The sequence below is a fragment of the Branchiostoma floridae genome, chromosome 15 (genome assembly GCF_000003815.2).
Source record: "Branchiostoma floridae strain S238N-H82 chromosome 15, Bfl_VNyyK, whole genome shotgun sequence".
Lineage (NCBI taxonomy): Eukaryota > Metazoa > Chordata > Leptocardii > Amphioxiformes > Branchiostomatidae > Branchiostoma > Branchiostoma floridae.
The window spans coordinates 12,599,307-12,619,858 of record NC_049993.1 but is presented as its reverse complement, the minus strand read 5'-3'; the positions used below and the strand labels follow the sequence as shown (position 1 = coordinate 12,619,858).

The following is a 20,552-nucleotide window of genomic DNA, read 5'->3' as shown; positions in this document are numbered from 1 at the left end:
AAACAGTGGAAAACGTACCTTCTTGTACCGAGCAATTATGCTCTGGAACTCATTGCCATCTGACATTAAGGCACTGTGTACATTGTCCAGTTTTAAACAAGCCATCTCAAACATTGTCATCTAGACCTTTGACCTCTAGACACTGTGCTCTATTGTAAATACTTTGTGATTGTTGTATTTTTTTAAAAATGGATATGTATTCATGTTGATTGTCATGTTGATTCATGTTGATTGAACCTTGGAAGATTAGCCCGTAAGGGCTAAAAGGTTTCTTAATAAACAATAAATAAACAACAATAATTGTCAAGCAGGTGCAGGTGTTGTGTAGTAGGAGTGTGTTGGTGTTTTTTTTTTTCAAGCTAAAAACTTCAATCTTCTTGTTTTGTACGAGCCATTACATAAACGGAGACGTCTCGAATTTTTACAAGAATTTTACGACCCTGTCGCTTCATTTCTTTTCTGAAAAATCCCAGGACCAACAAGTTAACTTGATTTGGCTTTATCTATATATTTCATTTTCCTTCGAATTCTTTGTTAAGTATATGCCCTGCATACCACTGTTAAATTGTTTTACTTTGTATGCAATCAGCCATCGGACGTAATCTTGTCTGAGTGTTGTAATTTCCTGCTCGTAGCGTGCGAGACCTGGAGGATAGGAGTTTCTACCTTGTTCGGGGGTTTCTTTTCGGAGGTCAGTGGTGATACTCTGGTACTAAGAGTGTTTTGTTGGGCTCAAACTCTGGCAGTTTAAAGTTACTTACAATTTGAATGTACAAAGTTTACGTCAAAAAAGAACAACAACAACACTAACGTTAGAAGTACCTACATTTGTTTGGGAAAAAATACATGCATTCTCGCCACTGTCAAACTTACGTATCAAAACTAAACGCAAACTGTCCAATTTTCCCGCGTTTTCTGCCAAGTAACATTTTCTCGATTGTCTCAACTAACCCCCAAAGTCAAATCTGCCAAAAATGATTGATAGTGCCATGCGGAATGTTGGTAAATTCATCGACACAGACTTGTATTCTGACGTTCAATGCACGCGTACCGTCCGCTACCGCTCAAATGACCCTGTCTGAACTCCAAATCCTCACAAACTACAATTTCAAACCGGGCACAGGGTAACATATGGCCACTGTAAGGCTGTAATATGCATCTGTTTGTGTATAAACGGGATTGCAAGGCCCCGCTTATGAATATTAACTAGCATTCGCCTTTCTCGTCGCTGATTGGCTGGCGTCCATAAAGTAATTAACTCTCGCTCTCCCCAGACCGCTGGCACCTGGCACCTGTGGGCTCTGGGGTCACGGGAGTTCACGGGAGAAGGCCGAAAGAAAACCAATTTCCCCTCAGAAAAGTGCAGAAATTAATAATTTGAAATTGGTTCATGCCAAAAATTTTAATTGGATCATTTTACCAACTATCTAATGCCTATCTACACCAAATTTAAGGTCATTCCACTGTAATTCAATGGTACAGGGGGTCAAAATATACCGTTGTGGTCAAAACGTGACCTTGAAACTTCAATAAAATCATTTTAGAGGCAGATATGAAAAAAATGAGAAAAAAGCACCTCGGTATTGACCCACTCTACTCTTGTGCCAAATTTCAGGTCATTCGGTCTCGGAACGACGGAGATGATTCGATTTGAAGATTTGACAGGAGAAAGAAAGAAAGAAAGAAAGAAAGAAACATTACGAATACAATATATTTCACCATACCATATATGGTATGGCTGAAATATAATTATAATATGCTACAGAAAATATCTGGAGGCAAAGTCATACAAACGATAGGTAGCCAAAGAAGGTCCTGCAAAGGTAATACACTAAAATCAACTGGACACGATATATCTGAATCATAAACACAATCAATTCCGGCACCTATCTGTTCTCAATCAATACGATATCGGAGCTAGCTATTCATCAGTCTAAAGTGGTCCTTCCGAAATCAATCATAATCAACTGACTGTACTACATACGAGGATAAGGTTTCTCCCGATATCTTACCAACCTTGATGGCGACTTGGAGTGAACCCAGCGAAGGCCCCACCTTATTACCTTGATCCTGAAGCCGAGACACGCCCTGAATCACAACCCTAGGAATGGCTGTTCCAGGATGCCTAAAATTCCTTCTGTGTTTCCTGGCAAATCCCTCAGCTGGTTTCTTCCGAATTCCAGCGGCAGTTATTGGAGGCAATAATTATAAGTAGAGCTATGAAGATTGGATGTCTAGGTTTGTATAACGGTAGTAGTGTGAATGTATCTCATTAACTGATAATGTGCTGATCTTGTTTCAGTGTACGATGGGGTAAGACAAACTCAAGGGCTGTCCCAAAGAAGACCACAAGGGGGTGGAAACATATATTTTTTTCTATACATTTTTTCTTTCATTCAGTGATGTTTTTTATTTCATTCATGTGATTAAGTTTGGAATTATTTTTTCTTAATTTTGTTAAATCCACATGCGTTTTTTTGCATGGATGTGAATTTTACATGCATTTTTGCATGGTTATAAAACTAGGACTGGTGTACCTTTTTTTTTTATTGAGAAGATTTTGCCAGTAAATGTTCATATCATATTATATCATATCATATCATCGGATAGGAGGCAGTTCATGTTCATGAGCAAAATATAATTGATAGCCTCTTATTTTCTTCCCTCTTGGTGGAATTGTTGCACATAGAGTACTACTAGTGCTGAGCTTACAAATATAATGAAACGAATTCATCACAGTTCTCTGGACTTCACTTTCATATTCTTGTTAGCGCTCGCCAAATAATAGGACGCATTCATCTCTCTTTCACCGCAATGTCTGATTTCTGGGCACAGTAACAACTGATGGTACAAGCACATCTATCAAAGTCCAATCCCTTATGAAAATTGTATGTTTTCAATGACATTAAGCCTCAGGATGATGGATATTGAGTAAAGCCACTATTTCCTGCATCTTGAGGGCCAAATTTAGTGAGATAAAGCCAAAATTGTTTTTTTTTACCTTTGTTATAAAACAACCCTTCAGTTCCCTTCAACGGTTTAAATATAGCATAATTAAGGACCAAAGTCACAGCATATAGGGGCCAAAATCACAGCATAAGGAATCCAAATCACAGTGGATGGGCCCGCCATGCTGAAAAGGCCGGGCGAGAACACTGCATCATACAGAAATCAGCTTATGAATATGATATTTCCTGACTTGTCCTTAGATCACACCTCTGTCTGCCAACAACCCTCATTCAAAACGACCTTCGAGCACCTTCCTTCATCCAAACAAAGGTCAACCAGTTCATCTTATCCCGTACAATCGATGTTGCGTCCTGCCTGCGTTGTCCACGGTTGGCTGGCCTCCACCCCTTGCGAAATTTCCCCGCAATTTGTCTGTCTGCCCTGAGACAAATACGCAATATTCTGCATGTCAAGATGGGCCCTCGGAGATTTAGGTGGAGTTTCAATGGGTGAAAACAACTTTCCTCTAACATGAGGATGTGCTAGCTATAATAGGGTGTGGTTATGAATGCAGGGTCCACTAGTCTGACTGTCCGGGGAAAGTGAAAATACTGATCAGGCAAGGAAGATTTTTCGCTGAGTGAGATTTTGATATACATGACATTGTACCTTTTACAGTCATGGCATCAAGCATTGTTCGACACAGGAAAATAGAGCCAATAGTAAAAGAATTTCATTACTGGTGGAAGTGAAAATACAAAGAAAGTTTTTATCCTCAAATTTCCGGCAAGTGAAATGTTACTTCGGACAAGTAAACTTTTTGTGTACTTGCCCGATAGGACAAGTGAATTTTAGAAAACTTGTTGAACCTTGGAATGTACAGTACCAACAAGTCTCATACCTCTGCCAGTAACCTAAGTTCACCGTATGAAAAAATGGCACTATCAAGGCCTTCACAACGTACCTGGGAATAACTATACGTATTCTTTGAATTCACTATTAAAAAAAACAACTATGGCTATCTTATAGCAACCAGTAATGAGAGTTGACGTTAATTCACTTTTTTTAAACCCTTCTACAGCCCCCTCAAAAGTTCTTGATCAAACACTTCTAAGAAGTTTTTCATGATAGCCTTGTCCAAAAAGATTGATTGAAATCTACAGAGTGATTCTTGAACAACAGGAGACATTCAAAACAGATTACCCATCCCTAATCCTGTAAAAAGCATCCACATTTCTCAAACTGACAACCCTTACCATACCCCACCTCCCTTGAGATTAATTCTGACGTCTTCATTACTTGCACTACAGTACGATGATGAAAGATTGTGTTCATATTATATAGCTACGATCATGCATTACACAGAGCAATTTTGGGCGTTTTGCCCCTGCATCTTTTATGAGGAAGGCTGGCTCCACTCTACCTGGGCCCATCTGTCTGTCTGGCTCCGTAACATCATCATTATCATCTGAAACATCCTGCTAAAACCTGTCTTCAGTTTTCATACATCTATATACATGTGTAACTTGTTCTAAGCAACAATATTACTAATGTTTGGCCAAATAACACTAGAGGAAGATTAGACATCAATAATGGCTACTCATACAATGTAATAAGTGCCCCACCCATATTCTCAATGTACCAGAAGCAATATTACTAATGTTTATCAAAAGAATACTACCAAGGGGAAAACATCATCAATGCCTTGTCAGAAAGTACCACACCCTTGTTCTCAATACCAAAGATTATTATTATAAATTAATACACATAGAATTGTAGTTGGAAATGCCTGAAAGTTTTGTTGACAACGACTGGTTAAGTATTAGTGGTGCTGCAGTGCCAGGCAACATTTTTTTTCTTATGTTGAAAATAAAATCCTGTTTCAGATTTTTCAAAATAGAAAATGGTTCGAAAATACTGACCATTAGTCTTCACTTTAAAGTTATACCCCCTTCTATTTCTCTCCTATAAAATGCTTAAAACCCATTTTGCATGAAAAATCACTGACTGTCTCTACAGACTGACAAAGGACACCTGCTACCATCTCCCAACCTTTGTAAGATTTCCCGACCATGTTCCATCCCACGTTATTCCCCACCTGGCTCATTCCATTATGCCCACACATCCGCACCCATTATGGCTATTAGCAATGCACCATAGGACCAGGCCTGACTTATGGACAATGCACCACCAGAAAGCCAATTATGCTCAGCGACTGAGAAATGCTATTAAGAAGTCACAACCCTTGCTACATACCCAGAGTTTCCAAACTGTAAATCGTTTATGAAGGTTAGACATCCACTTAAACAAGTAAACAATTCAATCTCTAATACTGGATAAAAAACAGAGATTTACTTCTAGACGTTTTGAGTGACATCCATCACTCTTCTTCAGCATCACTCAACTGTAAATCATTCGCTTTTTGAGTGGTTATTCAAAGCTGAAAGCATATTACATAAATTTGTTTCCGATTGTTATAATACATTGATTAAATTGTGGTAGACAAAATCACCATAAGGAGACCACTTTCTTCTCTTTCACATTTGCAATGTCATTTTTTTATATATCATTGCAACCATTAGAAGTTACCAATTACAAAGCTGTGTGCCAAAAACTTGTAAGAGCTTTCTGGAAAAATCTGGATCGACAAATTCTTTCCTCACCTGTCGAAGCCATTCAACATGGTTAGCATCAGCTTTTGTAACTATAGTCCATTACTTGCTAATGAGCAGCTGCTTAAGGCAACATGAATTAGCAATGGAATGTTCAGACTATTGCACATTAGGTAGAATGGAATTTTTTTTTGTGTGTCAAGAACTTATGTGAAACTTGGGGTGAAAAACTCATATAATGCCCAAAAATTACACAAAAGAAAGTAAGACTAAGAGGTCTTTCATGTAAGTCTGAGCCATTTGACGACCACCCTGAATCCCCATAATTATGGAGCAGGCTGATGTGATTGCATGTAATTGTAAAAGCAAGAAGAGCTCCATGTACATAAAGCTGTTCCAATATACGATAAGATAGCTTCATACAATATTTAAGGAAACACGGACTACCAGCAATATCGTTACTATTAAGGCAGACATATTAAGAAACAGCAAAAATGCAGACATTTTAGGGAAAAGGGGGATCTAAAATAAAAGAAGAAAGCCAAACCCCTGAAAATATCACAGAATGGTCTTTTACTAGTCTTAAGTGGCAAATCTTCTTTATGTACATCAAAGGAAAGCATGATATTGCTATAAAGTTACTACAACAATTGCTGAATTGTATGGTTTCTTACCTCAACAGCCTAGCTTCTATCACCTTGCTGGTGTGATTCTGCAGGACAACATTGCCTCAGAGTGAACCGACCAGTCCTACCTACCCCAGAGTGGCTAAAAGGGAGTATTTGTTGTCTTCTATACCCCTGGGTGGATTACGTATCTGGTCCTCAATCAATAAATCCTTCCAAATGGAAGGATAGGACCAACCCATTAGCCAGTGGTCGCCCCAGTCTGCGCTATCCGAGATAATAGGAGTCTTGGCTGGGAGGACACACTGCGATAAACTTACCTACCAGGGGGGTACGTCTGATTACACCACGGTATTCCGCGCACACTTCCGCTGCGTTCCAGCCATTGGGCTGCGAAATGAGATTTCAGAGTTTGACATTGACGGAGGAAGATGGCTTCAACGGATGGGTGTCGAGAACGACAACACTGTCATGATGTAAGACTACATTAGGGCTTCCAGACGCATTTTTCTTGATGTGACGCCGCATATCAAATGAGGGGTGGGAAATAACAACATTCCACACCTGTATGAGAGCAGGTGCTCCACGATGAGGTCAGGATACAGGTAGTCGACCATGACCGTGATGTAAGACTATATTACCCCATGCCGAGACTTGTACGTGTGCAGAGAGCACATCTTCATTAAAATCACATCCGGTAGCCATAGTGGATATATATTAACCTTATAACAGAGCCGCATATCTGGAAATACAACCTATACAGAGTTATAAACAGTAAAGCTAAAGGTATAAGAAAAGTACAAAACGTAAGCTGAAAAGTTATGGTAAAGCAGTCATTTTCTATTCATTTACATTTACATGTAAGCAGAGCATAATGCATTTTTTTATTGCTAATACCAGTACTAATTACTAGTCCAATATACAGATTTAGGTTCACATCTTTACCCAAGCAAGACAAGGCATTCCCCTACTGTTATTGAAAAGTGTGTTGGGTTCTTTAACATGCAGAGGTTTGATACCAGGCTCCCCCATTCATTCAATTATTCCTTTCGACTCAAATTTAAGGAAAAAGAAAATGAATGTATCATCTTCACTCCAATTGCTCTAGCACTTCTACATGTAATGCATAAGCAATACTGCTGTACATTCCAAGGTGGTAAAAGAGCCTCCATGCACATTGGCCTAACATTGCAGCTGGACAGAGCTTTTCTTCTCAAAGGATCCTAGACATCTTCAAGAATGATACATCTGCAATACATGTTACAACTGCAAGGTGGCTCCTCAGTTCATGCCATCAAAATACATAGGCAACCACAGACAACGCTAGAATACATTGAGGGAATAGGACTGAATAAAAATAAGGAATTATGGCAAAATTCAAACTGGTGATCATGACTTAGCAAGTTCAAAATTATGGCTGACTGCAAAAAAAAGCATACAAGTATAAGAAAGGATATACAATCAATAAAAATATATGCCTGAAACAAAAATTATGCCAAAAGTTCCATCATAAAAATTTATATCAAAGCTTCAGATTTCTAATATCTGAAGCTTTTGATTTCACATCTTCCAAGCATCTTATACCATAGCTTTAGAATTACCGGCCTATCTCCACCCAACTGCAAAATTAACGTTTTAGGCCCCCGGCAAGCTACCTGAACTAAAACCTGTTTTATGGCCAATTCCCAACACGCCATGCCTAGAGGGGCTAAAACCATCGAGTCTGCCTCATAAAATTTCAAGGAGATATTGGCATTCAGGTGATAAAAACTAATAGCTAACAAAGGGGTCAATATTTATGACTATCACTTTCATAAAGAATGGTGAATTTTTACACTTTCACTTTCATTTTATGACTGTTAATACTGGCTTTAATATCTCGTGGTATAAAATCTTCTACCGTCCCTTCAGCTGGTATGTGATGATAACAGAGCCGTTGACAAAGGTGGGATAAGTAAGAAATCGAAAGTAATATGAATGTAGTAAAAGATTCATACCAATTGTTATGAATGCAAGAGGTAATGTCTAGATATACCGACTTGACTAACCATACATTACATTTGTTTTGTGTATCTATTATTGATTATTGAATTCCTTTTAAACGTGTTCACTACAAAGTCAACTAAACTACGAAGTTGTCTAAAACAGGGTTAACTTTACCTTGGTACTAGTACCTATCTAGCCTCATATGAGTACTCTATCCATAAATGCATGCATATATATATGGTTGATAAGGAAAAGTTCTCATTGTTGTCACTATGTTTATGTTTTCCACAATGTAATGTTTTTAATTACTGTAAAAGCAACACAATACACAACACTACATGCTGCAACATTGAACTTGTCAGGTATGCACAAGCACTAAATAAGATCATGATTTATGTCCAACAGGTCGTGACCCTCTAAACACGACTGTCTCCTTGAACTTGGAGAACAGCTGAAGCTGCATACATGTGTATTATATTAGTATTGATATTAATATTATACAAGGCACATGTCTAAATCCTGAAAGTACACTAGCTGTACATGAACTATGATAATTTCATAACAACTGTAATATTTACAAATGCAAGTAAGTATTTCAGATGCATATGCTAGATTCTTATTCTAATGGTTAAAATTAATACCATTTTAAATTCAGATACAAAATGATAATGTTGTCGACAAAGACTATACCAGTCAATACTGAAATCATATATGGACATTTTGAGATGAAAGATTGTAAACATTGTCATTTTTACCAGATAATACAGGAGAACACCAGATCCTGTTGTGTGTTACACTTGTTCTCCAAAAAGGAGGAAAATATCATTCCACCTGCCAATCATGTAATTAGAATTTCCAGAGAAGGACAACCACCTACCTTAGACTCTCCATTCTTCTTCCCTCTCAAGGCCCTGTGCAACAAGGCCCCAAGTAGGGAAATGGAAGCTAACGCTATCAACATCTATATCCTCATGGGTTTGAACAGTGTACGTACTACATGTACGTGACAGTTAAACTGACACTACAGCCCGACAACATACTGATGACGGTCGCTGCTAATTATAGCTCAGACACATACGTGTGTGTCATGCCAGCGTCGGATTAAGCTAACAAGGCATGTTAGCAAAGCATAAATGTTCATTACGTACATATGGTGTTAGACAAGGCAGGGAACTTGGACTGCATGACGCATGGGTGTTTCCTTACATTCCTTTTGTTGTAGTACCATGTTGCTGTACATTACAATTTACAGTCATGCCTGTGCAATGGGTTCCTGTTACACTTACAATACCTAACTTCTTGTTTTTATGATGGATTAGGCATCAGATGTTTTGAAAGCAGCTTACTGAAGCTGCGATGATATATCTCAGCATTCAGCGAATTAAAAATGTTGACTGCTACTAATGCTAGCTTAGATGCTGATATATTATGACAAGACTTTATGTTATCATTAAGTTTTTGCAACTCCTCACATATTGTATGGATGTACCTGTACAATAATTTTTTGTACACACATGCCAACAAAAGTTTCATAAAAAGCCTAAATGGTAACATTGGCAATTCAGGGCTCAAAGTCAAAATACCACTGGCTAGTGCTGGTGAAATTGTATCTGCAGGTATTTGTGATGTCTATCTGCACCTAACCTGCACTGGTCCATGCTAAAACCAGCTCTGAAAACTAGGATAACACAGAGTCAGTCTACTAAGTGGCCCAAAATGCTTTGCATTCATCCTAGAAAATAACACAGACAAAATAGTAAGTTGTTAGGTGTGGTTTTGATGACGACTGAAAGAAGTGTTGCAGGTATACATCTAATTTGTCTGGTACAGGTTGTTTTAAATGTTACATTGATAATGATATAGCAGAAAACAGTATTTGGAGCCTTGAATGTATTGGAATGTTGCCAAAGTAATCAAGAACTGAGTGGAGCTCAAAATTAATCCTCTCCAAAGGGGCATGGAGTCATGGCAACAAGCCACCAAACCTTTACAATACAATTGGGCCATCTTTGCTTTTGGCCTTCAAGATATATATCATTATCATACTTAACAAGAGCAATATCTGCAGTACCGGGTAGCTTGACATTGTCTCACAACGTTTCGTAAATCACTATTCTTCTGAGTTTTATGGTAGTGGTAGACAAAAATTAGAGTGTTTGAAACTTTTAAGTCAAAATCAAAATAGATGGCTGGGACTGGGAGAAAAATGTGTACCTGACTACATGTAAATTCCCTCCCTGAAAGATGTGTGTACCAAGGCTTTTATTACTTCTTAGACTATGTTTTCAAGTTGATTGCTTCAGTCAGATGCCCATCGCATCAGTCATAAAACTTAATTACAAGTGACAATTCATTATGACAGTCAATATAACAGGAAAGTGAAGTTTGAGGTTGTGTTACAGGAAATTGATTTATTTTGGGAGGGACTTAATTCCGTGTCATATAAGAAGGTTTTCACAGTGTTTTTAATGTAAGTTCATAGTTTTAACAGTTCTGTTGTAGTTGTTTTATGTACATTTTGTATACACATAAATGGAAATACCTATTCAGGGATGTCATGATTAGTAAAGAGGTTACTGTGATAATTGTAAAAATTAAACCATTGCAAAGATTTTGTGACTTACAGTATAACTCTGAAATCAGCAATGCTTTAGGAGTATGTTTTTTTTGGGGGGGGGGGGGGGTTCAACTGACAGACTTCACACATACTTCCCAATGATGGACAGATTGGACGCATGCCGCGGTGAAGGGTCGGCCATGTGGTCGGACCAAACTACATATTGAAGGAATGTCCACCCAGTGGTCAGAATGTGTGCAGTGGACAACACTTGGTGCTGGATGGCCAGTGGCATTCAGGGAATCCTCTAACCCTTCACAGAGAGTGGGCTATAACTAGTATAAGCACGTACACATACAGTAATCACTTGGGATGTTACACAGCAACTATAGACTGAAGGATGCCTAGCAGTATCTATCATGTCGATGCATTTGAGATCTGTCAATGATAAGAATGGGATGGTGAATGTTTCAGCCGTTTACCAACATTTAGTGTCACTAATACATGGAGATCCAAATAAAACAAACAAACAAACCAACGCCCTGGTCAAGTCAGCCTTGGCCCAGTTGACCAGGGTGTTTCCCCGAGTTGACTGGGCCGAGTTGGTAAAGGACTATTCTCCAAGCAGAGGTTGAGTCTCCCAGGAGAGTAGCAAGCCGGTAAAATCCCGACTACAACAATATCTCCGCGACTCAGCCTCTGCTTGGAGAATAGTTAAGGGCAGAAATGTCCTAATCTTGTGTCCAAGAGTGTTCTCAAACATACCTTGGTATTTTCGAAAGCTATTAATACTATAATAATGATCAAACTACATACATACAAAATGTAGGCCACATACATGTTTGTAGCCAATGTGGCAACACATTTTACAAGCCTAGTACTATTGTTACGGTACCACACTATGATATTTCTCAACACTAACACACAAATAAAATCTGAAGTGATATTGGGACAAATCAATTTAAATTCTTGGTTCTGATGTACAAAACAATAATGCTAGACTGGAACATTGGTAACCAAGTTCTCTTCCCTACGACTTGTTTTCATCTTGTCCTTTCCATGTATGTCCTTTAAAATGAAAAAAAAAGAAATAAATAAATAAATTGGAGGGGTCTACCATAAAGAGAAAACTTAAATTCTGCCCATGCTTTAACAGTCAACTAGTGGTCATTTTGTTTGTCTCTGCAAACTGAAGATGAATGTAGCAAGGCAGGCCGATCCTCCTGGTACAATTAGACTGGAAGGGTGTATAAATTACACTGGAAGTGTAACTAGCCATGAATGTATATCAGCTCCTATGGGGAATAAATCTTAGTAAAGATCGATGCAACAGGATTTAATGTCTGAAAAACACAGTTGCTTAACACACATACGGGAAGGACTGCTAATACATACAATATACACATTACAAACCATAGACATTCTTAAAGTATAACTACTGTACATTCATCTATGATTTGCTATGTGGTAAAATCAGTGTTGCGATTTTCCATAAAGTCATAATTCCACAAATACTTATGTGTTTTGTTATTCTGTTTTAAATGCAAACTTCACACCACAAAAAGCATATTATCCCCTCCAAGTCTTACTGTAAAATAGAACCACTATGAAAAGAAATATATTTACAGGGCCATTGTAATCCATCATAATGCATGATTATCATCCTAGTTATGAGATTTTTTCATATAGATAATGCTATAGAAGAACTCTAAACCAGGCCACACGAATCTCATTTTACTATAGCAAATTGAGATCAGAGAATTAGATAACACAAATTAGCCTCCCATTCTACGCTGACCCAAATCAACAACTTGCTGTCAGATTTTGGAAAAACAGGAAACATCATTAGCTATACTGTAGCTCACGTAACGATGAGGTAATGGGGATTTTGTTTTTCAAGCCTGTTGCATTTTTGCTAAAGCCATTGTTGTATAATTATTATAATGATAATTGTAGAGTTATAATTGTAGTATTGCAGTACAATGTAAAATGTTGTAATGAAGTATGTTGCTTAGAACCACATCTAGTTTCTTCCAATCTATATATTCGAATTTCGAAATTGTAAAGATTAATTCATAGATATTAATTATTATACAACATATCTGATACAGTGGATATCCCATATGGCAAGGTAAGAGTGGCAATGGACAGAAAGAGCTTCAATACCAACATCTGAAAAAAATATGGCATACGTTTGTATATCTACGATAAGTACGAAAACAACCTACTATAGCGAGCAGGCGTCGCCTCCATTTTGGTTTGGGAGGGGGCGACCTTGGATGGCGACCGAGACAACACTGACAGTACGCTGCCATCTCCGCGTCTCGTTCCTTATCTCTCTCGCCGCGCTGTCACAAGACGTCCCGGTAATCTCTCCTTGTGCTGCCGCATAATAAACCAAGCAGCCTGGCCTCTCAAAAAACTCCTAATCAACCTTCCAATGACATAAAGCCCCGTAGGCACGGAAGTGACATTGACGAATCCTCAACGATACGGCAAACCTTGCCTCCTATTCTCCCTGTCGTGTGTTGTTTGAGATCGAGTGTCTCTCTCCAATAGCCGGCGAGTAAATTAGGTTCTAACCCAGGGTAAAAGCTTTATTGCCAGTTAGGTAGACAAATCATGCCGTGGGCTGATTGACTGGGAATGTACGTGGAATGGTAATGATACCGGCTGCATTGGAATGGGCAGGCACGCTTCAGGTCTACAGGGGGACGGAGACAGGTCACGGGTAATCTTTAGACTACGTTCCAGTTAGTTGAATTTGAACTGACACTCCAATGATGGATATTATCAACTCTGGTCTGGTAGATAGAGGTTCCGTAGGTCGACCATAGAGTGGCATGATGAAAGTGGAAGCATTGGTGGATATGCATGTTTGATCAAGGCCTTTGAAGACTTCTGAATAAAAACACTATGACAGTTCAGAAAACAAAGAACAATTATACTAAGACTAGTATCACTGTTAGGTACAATCTCCATGTGCTAAATAACATATTTTTTACACATTTGAAAGATTTCTAATGATATGTCAATGAAGGTTAGACATCCAGGTACTAAGACATGCAATTTAATAGCTACTCAAGCAAGTGGATAATTTTTGGAAATGGTCAGACTGCTGATGATAAAAAATGTAAAGGTTCCAGTATTGTTTTTTATTAATTTCTACATGAAAAATAACCTTTAACTCTTTTTCTTCAAGATTTGCTACTTGATAGTCTTATGGCAGAATATGCATTGCAGATACCATGACTCAACATCTCAGCCATATGATATACTGATAAAACCTTCTTATCTTGTATTGCAGATCTATGCGACATGACAAAACTGCCATCTAGCAGGTTGTATCAGTACTGCAACATAATGCAACATCATACCTATGTCTTATCAAAGAAAATACTTTACCTCAAGGGTAATCAAATATATGTGACTTGTTCAGATGCAATGTCAGGGCTCAAAATTCATTTTTGGGATTAGGTGCACTGGTGCACCCAGCGTAAAAAATTGGGTGCACCAAAAAATTTTTGGGTGCACCACTTAAATTTAAATAATAACCTAATAATAAAACTTAGTTACAAGTTATCAAATTCATAAACAAGTACCATGACAGACATTTATATTATCTTTCTAACACTTAGATGTCAAGAATATGATGTATACTAGTATACTTTGACATCTTTACATACATAAACGTAAGAAGATGTTTGGGTGCACCCTGAAAATACTTGGGTGCACAGCTCCAATTTTGGGTGCACCTGGGTGCACATGCACCCAGTATTTCGAGCCCTGAATGTGCATGTATGTTTGAGGTTCAAAGGGGCCTTTCATGTTCAAAGAAAAATATATTGCTAAAAAGACCAATTCAAGTCTAAGGAAAAACAAAGATTGTATCCATCAGCTTTGATCTGGATCTATGACTTTCATGTACAATTCAAAGAAATCCTTATAATTCAGATTAAACAAGACAGAAAACATCATGATATCATGATGCGACATCATGGCAACAGCATGATTGTTGTTTGTTGAATATAATTATAAGCTGAGGAAAAGTCAATAGGCAAACATTACACTATACAACTGTATTGCTATAATCAGGTCCAAGTTCGGGTCCGAACCCTGGATCCGACCTAGACTTGAATTTTCTGTACCATTGTACATACCCCAAATTCCCTTCAAGCAATAAACTTTTTTGTCATACTGCGAAAACAAGTTACACAACAAGATTTCTCCAAGGAATATCAAATCAAGCACGTGTTAAAACCAAAGCAATTAGGAACAGACATTTTTTTTACAAAAACAAGTTATATAAAGGGCATCTGTGGGTTAAAGTATACATTTAATATACATGTACAAGTAAAATGAGTTTCCTTTTCTGTACAAAGTATGCACATATAAAATATAGATATGGTGCTTTCTATCTACCAATAACTCAAAGTCAAGACTTTCTTTTATGAAGATGATAGTGAGTGAGTGTAAGATGATCATAACAATGTCTAGATGGATATTAATACAGGTATCTTCCTTTGTAATAAAAGATGGTCTTCAATCTCTATAAAATAATATACCTTGTTGTATGCACTGCAATTGCAATATATTTTACTACATCCAATGTCTTTCCAAAATTTTCTTTCTCAAATATGAATAGAATTTAGAACTCATTTATATTACACAGCTGAAGGAAGGCAAGAAGCCATTTCCCCCTTCCCAGTAATGTATGGAGACGTATTGAATTCCGATAGAAATCAATGCCCTTTTCTGAGCTTAATACACTCCTGCCCTTTCTGCTGCCCTTGCCTAGGCTTATGGCAATGGCACCTATCAATCACCGCTAAAAACCTGTCCAAGAAGTGAAAGTGCCGCCTTAAAACACTCCTATAAATCCGTACTTACAATGGATAGACTGGACTCCACTTCCAGTATTCCGGGCATGGGGTGAAATTGCCTGCTCGGGTACCATGACTTGCGGGCGGAATACCTGCGTCGTTGCCGCCACCGCCGCCTACGCGTTTTCATCAACCACACGCCTCATCGGGACGCACTCGCGAAAGTTTTACGAGGAGTGGAGAACAATGGAGTCCGTGCTTTCACAGTGTGATGGTATGGCGGGCAAATGCACAGGGACTTAGCAGGCTTAGTACTAGTAGTGAATCACCATGGATGGATGTGCGTTAGTTGTAACCAAATGTCAGGAGAAAGCATGAGTCATCGACCATGACTGAGGTTATGTACATGTAGGTAACACGTGAACCATACAGGGATACTATCTACAATACAGGCACGAGGCATGATATAATGAAAAATGTAATTGTTCACTTCTATCATCATTAAGTTATAAGCTGTGCTTGTTTACATTGAACAGCTGGATTGCTATATGTAGGATGTAATTTTGCCCACTAAATCCCTAATTTTCCAAAATCAACATGAATGTAATTATAGTACTAATATAGTCAATTCTTTGTCAATTTGTAGACAATAGGTCTGCTAGATACAAGCAATCATGGGAAACCTATACTGAACAATAACAAACCAACATTTTTTTTTCATTAAATCTGACTACAACCTACAATAAAACATTTAACTGTCAAAAAACATGGCCATGAATTTGACAATGAAAAGGCATGACATACTCACAAATGCTACTACATGTATTTCTAGACACACTTGAAGATATAAATTACATTCAGAGCTTTGACTGAAATACAAGTCTCTAATTTGAAGAACACTTGTCAACACAAGTTACTACTTACAATGTTGTCAGGCCTCGGCATTCTTACGGCTGCAGTTGGACCACCACTTGCAGACAACCAGATATATTACCCAAACATTCTACAGTAATTAGGACCACAAATTGGACAAATATTTCACCATTGTCCCCAAAAAACATCAACATTTGCTGGTCTGCCGTTACAGGTTTGTTTCTTTTCTCAGCACACATTAACTTCAGTCTAACAGGGTAAAGTTCAATGTCTGGATGTAAACACGGACTGGGAGAAAACATCTGTGCTTGACAGCCTAACAATGAGATATCCGAGCAAGCAAAGTCCCAGGAGAGCTTTAAACTATGATGGCCCCTAACTGATATAAAATTCATTATAACTTTTATTATAAGACCAATACCAAACATTTTAACCATTGTAATGGAATCATTCCACCAGAGATAGCATTGTATTAGATCATTACATGTAATAAAAAAAATGTCTATGCGAATATAAAAGTCTGTTTTGTACTAGAGAATGCAATGGTGACAGATGGCATGAATTTGGTTACTTAAAACTTTTGGGACCATTGCACAAGTTATACATTGCTACAGGAAAGCTACTTTTTAAAACAATTTCTAAATACTTCAACAACCATCAATTCTACAAAAACTTTATGATAAAGGAACGCAAGCACTGAATACTGTTACTGCCTCAGGGCTTCATGTGTACTATTACTAATGACGAAATGATGGTGTCTTACATGTCATTATAAGTTTTCAATGTTATCACTTATAGTTATACTGTAACTCTGAGCTTCTAAACCAGACATTCTGTACATTTCCCATGGAAGAGGTCTGTCTCCCCACACATACCTTTAGTCATATCCTGGCTGGTTGTTTTCTGACAGTTTGCTGCTAACGTACACTGTAAGTGTGAGGACGTCTCCGTCCCAACATCTGCTGGGAGAGGAGCCGCCAGATGTCCTGATGACATCACAGGGTCAGGATTGGTCAGGACCGTCCCCTTATTACATCCCCTGACTCTTAGCATACAAATGTCTTCACAGGCACAGACCATTGTTAATGCCCAGGGCACACATGTCACAACTCTGCACAAGACCTTCAGATCATCAATATTCATTTGATGTACAGTACTGCCTTTCAGAAGAAAAATCATTTATATCAGGGTTCTTCCCAGACTAGACCACTCATGTTTTCAGTGTTTGTCACAGACATTCGAGAAGAAATGTAGAACTAAACTCTGAGACTACAATGATTTATAGTATACTTCCCCTGTCACACAACTTATTATGTCGAGTCTGCCAGCTCTAAATGATATTTTCAGAAGCAATGTACGTCTTGTGTTCTTTCTTTCATCACAAGATCTGTAGAGATCAACCGATCTTTGCAAGTCCCCAGCCCCGTCCAGTGTAGTGAGGTAAATTTTCAATTAATACGCTCGTCTCTACAATTTTTTTATTCGCTGACCTTCAAGCTATCGACAAATATCGCCTAAACTCATCAACTGTGTAACAGCGGCTTTCATGTTCGAATGGTCTGAACATTTTTGTCATGTGTTGTATCATAAAGTATGCATTTTAAAAAGTACCAATGGAAAACACTGACTAGAATTCAGTTCAAATTATGTTCTCATGGCAGATGTCTTAATTACTATGGTAACACATGGCCACACCCACTTTACTTTCAAAAGACATGACAGATGTACAAAGCCCTGAGGATCACCGAAGAGTGAGGAAAAGCCTCGACAAAAACAATTGATATGGACAAAAATTATTTTAACATAACAGTGGTTTTGTTTCTCAAGTCTATACCTACATCAGGAAAATCCAGTTCAATAGCCCTATGGCCTTGGGCCAGTGGAAAAGCCCATTGGGCCAATAAATGTTACAGCGTACTTGCCCAATTGGGTCATTACCATTTTCTATGCATAATCATTGGTCTTCTAGCCTGCTTGTCTGTATATATACATTTTTAAGTGCATTTCTTGACTGAAATGCAGACGGAAATCGGAGGAATGTTTTGAAACTTTGGGCCAATGAAAAGTTGTTCCCTGGGCCAGTGGAAATGACCTGAAATACTGGCCCTATAGGGACAGTTTATTTTACAAACTTGTTGTACCCTGTCCAGTGTCTAAACACACACATACATGTATGCACAAGATTACACTGTACACAAGTCTATGTTGTAACACTTACATGTGAGTTCCCAACTTTCCATGTGTCTGTACTGTAGTGTAATGCAATGTATGGACCTATTAATAACCACTAAAGCTGGTGTATTTTGTGTCTAGTACAAACCAAATTAGGTTTGAGAAATGTAGCCAGTAACAACATTCTTTGACAAAAACTGACAAATCTTTTTTTGGGCCAATTTTAGAGCCGAACCCTGAGTTTGAGACCTCAAGTTCTCTGTCCGAAAATCCACCATTACATTGGACAAGGTTCTGTGACCTGCAAACAACAGTCGATCCCTCTAAAATCGTGCAGTGATCGTACTCCAGTGGGAAATGACTTTTTGAGTCCAAAGACGCGTCAGGTAGACTACCTTTCTGCTGTGTGAACAATGTAATGTCTACTTAAAACATGCAAAATCTTTTTTACTGTACTCAGAAAGGAGTAGCAACAGCTATAACATAGTCTGCTGGAGAAAATTGGATTCAGAGCAATTTCAAACCTGAAACCAACTTGCAATTTAGATTTGTCCTTGAATGCAGTTGGAATGGCTACTTCTCTATCGATTTTCCCGGGCAGAAAATCATGGTTACACCTCTTTGGAACGTCATGAAAAACACATTGAAACTAACCTAATATTCTTTATATGATGGAGTGTCCTTCATACTATTATTGCCTTGTCCAATCCCTTAGCGCGTGCGGTACCTAATCCGTCACGGACCGTTGATGAACGATGCAGGACACGAAATTACAGTAGAGCGCGATTTTCCTCGGAAATGAAATTCGCACTCCAGTCGTTCAATCTATTTTCTGAGGGAAGTTCAATTATTGCCTTGATTTCACCGAGAATCGTGGCTCTCTCCAGAGTCCATCCTTCTGTCCCTGCACGAAATTTTGTTGTTAGGGACGGGCAAAAATTTCTCAATTCTCTGCCCCCCTTGACTAGATTAAAATCAAAACTTCACACATTTCCAACTGGCATTCAAGTTCAAAAGTGATGAAATACTAGAATGAAGACAAAGTCATTAGACATTTGTCCTTCAAAATGCAGGAAACAGTGTCATACATGCAGGGATAACAAGTTTGAAATTTTCCTGGGGAGCATGCATCAAAGTGATTGACAAAATGGTAGTGAGAGAGAGACAGCACTACTCATGTTTTCATCTTTAATTAAAAAATGCTGACAGGGAGAATTCATGGGAAGAATGTTTTTACGCACCTGTATTATAGTTGTGACAAACAACGCAAGTCACGGATTCAACAAAAGTCACTTACACCATATGACCTTATGAGTACACTTTCTACCTGATATTCTGAAACCGGTAAGCCCACCTTGTAGCATTTCCTGCCTTACTAGGTAATGACTCAAGGGGATCCAATAAAAATGTGCTCGCAGTCACGCCTCTTGCCAACGGTAAAGTGGCTTTCTGGGTCGCACTCAGCATCTCGTGACGAACTTATGGGGCGAATCAAATATTCCGCGACACCTTCCGCAGGAAAATGTACGCCTATATGTATGGTAACGACTCGGTCTTCAATCACACTCACACATGCACACTCACGCATTTGATGCTGAATACAAACATGATGATCTATTTTGTATGAAAGCTAAAATAAAATTCTAGCAAAATTGCTTTCATTAAGGAAACACATGCACATACATGACACAACCTTGCATTACATAAATCCAAGACTATCCCACCCGTACGTCTTATAAATGGGTGTATATTTAACGTTCTTTCAGCCAATCCTTGCCTTCGGACATATGACTGTGAGAGGGATATTGGAGCTTTACTAAATGCACGGTTGCAGGGGAAGGCTTTGCGAATCGCACCAGTCACGAGCACACAGGGCCATTGCTGGCAGCGCGGGATTTTTCTCGGCTTTCACTCCTGGCTTCATTGTTCTGTGTGGCTCAAATACACAGACTTG

At 38.5% G+C, this 20,552-nt stretch overlaps 1 protein-coding gene across 12 annotated transcripts in view; it reads right to left on the bottom strand.

Annotated features, from left to right (window-relative positions):
- Window positions 1–20,552, bottom strand: part of LOC118432429 (microtubule-associated serine/threonine-protein kinase 2-like) — a 70,718-nt gene that overhangs the window by 46,509 nt on the left and 3,657 nt on the right. Inside the window, exon 1 of one of the 12 annotated variants that reach the window (XM_035844002.1) lies at window positions 9,051–9,149. The exons of 10 other annotated variants lie outside the window; for them this stretch is intronic. In XM_035844002.1, the coding sequence (XP_035699895.1) occupies window positions 9,051–9,134 (84 nt within the window). In that variant the 5' untranslated portion in view covers window positions 9,135–9,149. Of the gene's footprint in view, window positions 1–6,235; window positions 6,360–9,050; window positions 9,150–20,552 lie in introns of those variants that run through there. One more of the 12 variants, XM_035844003.1, reaches the window with a different exon arrangement.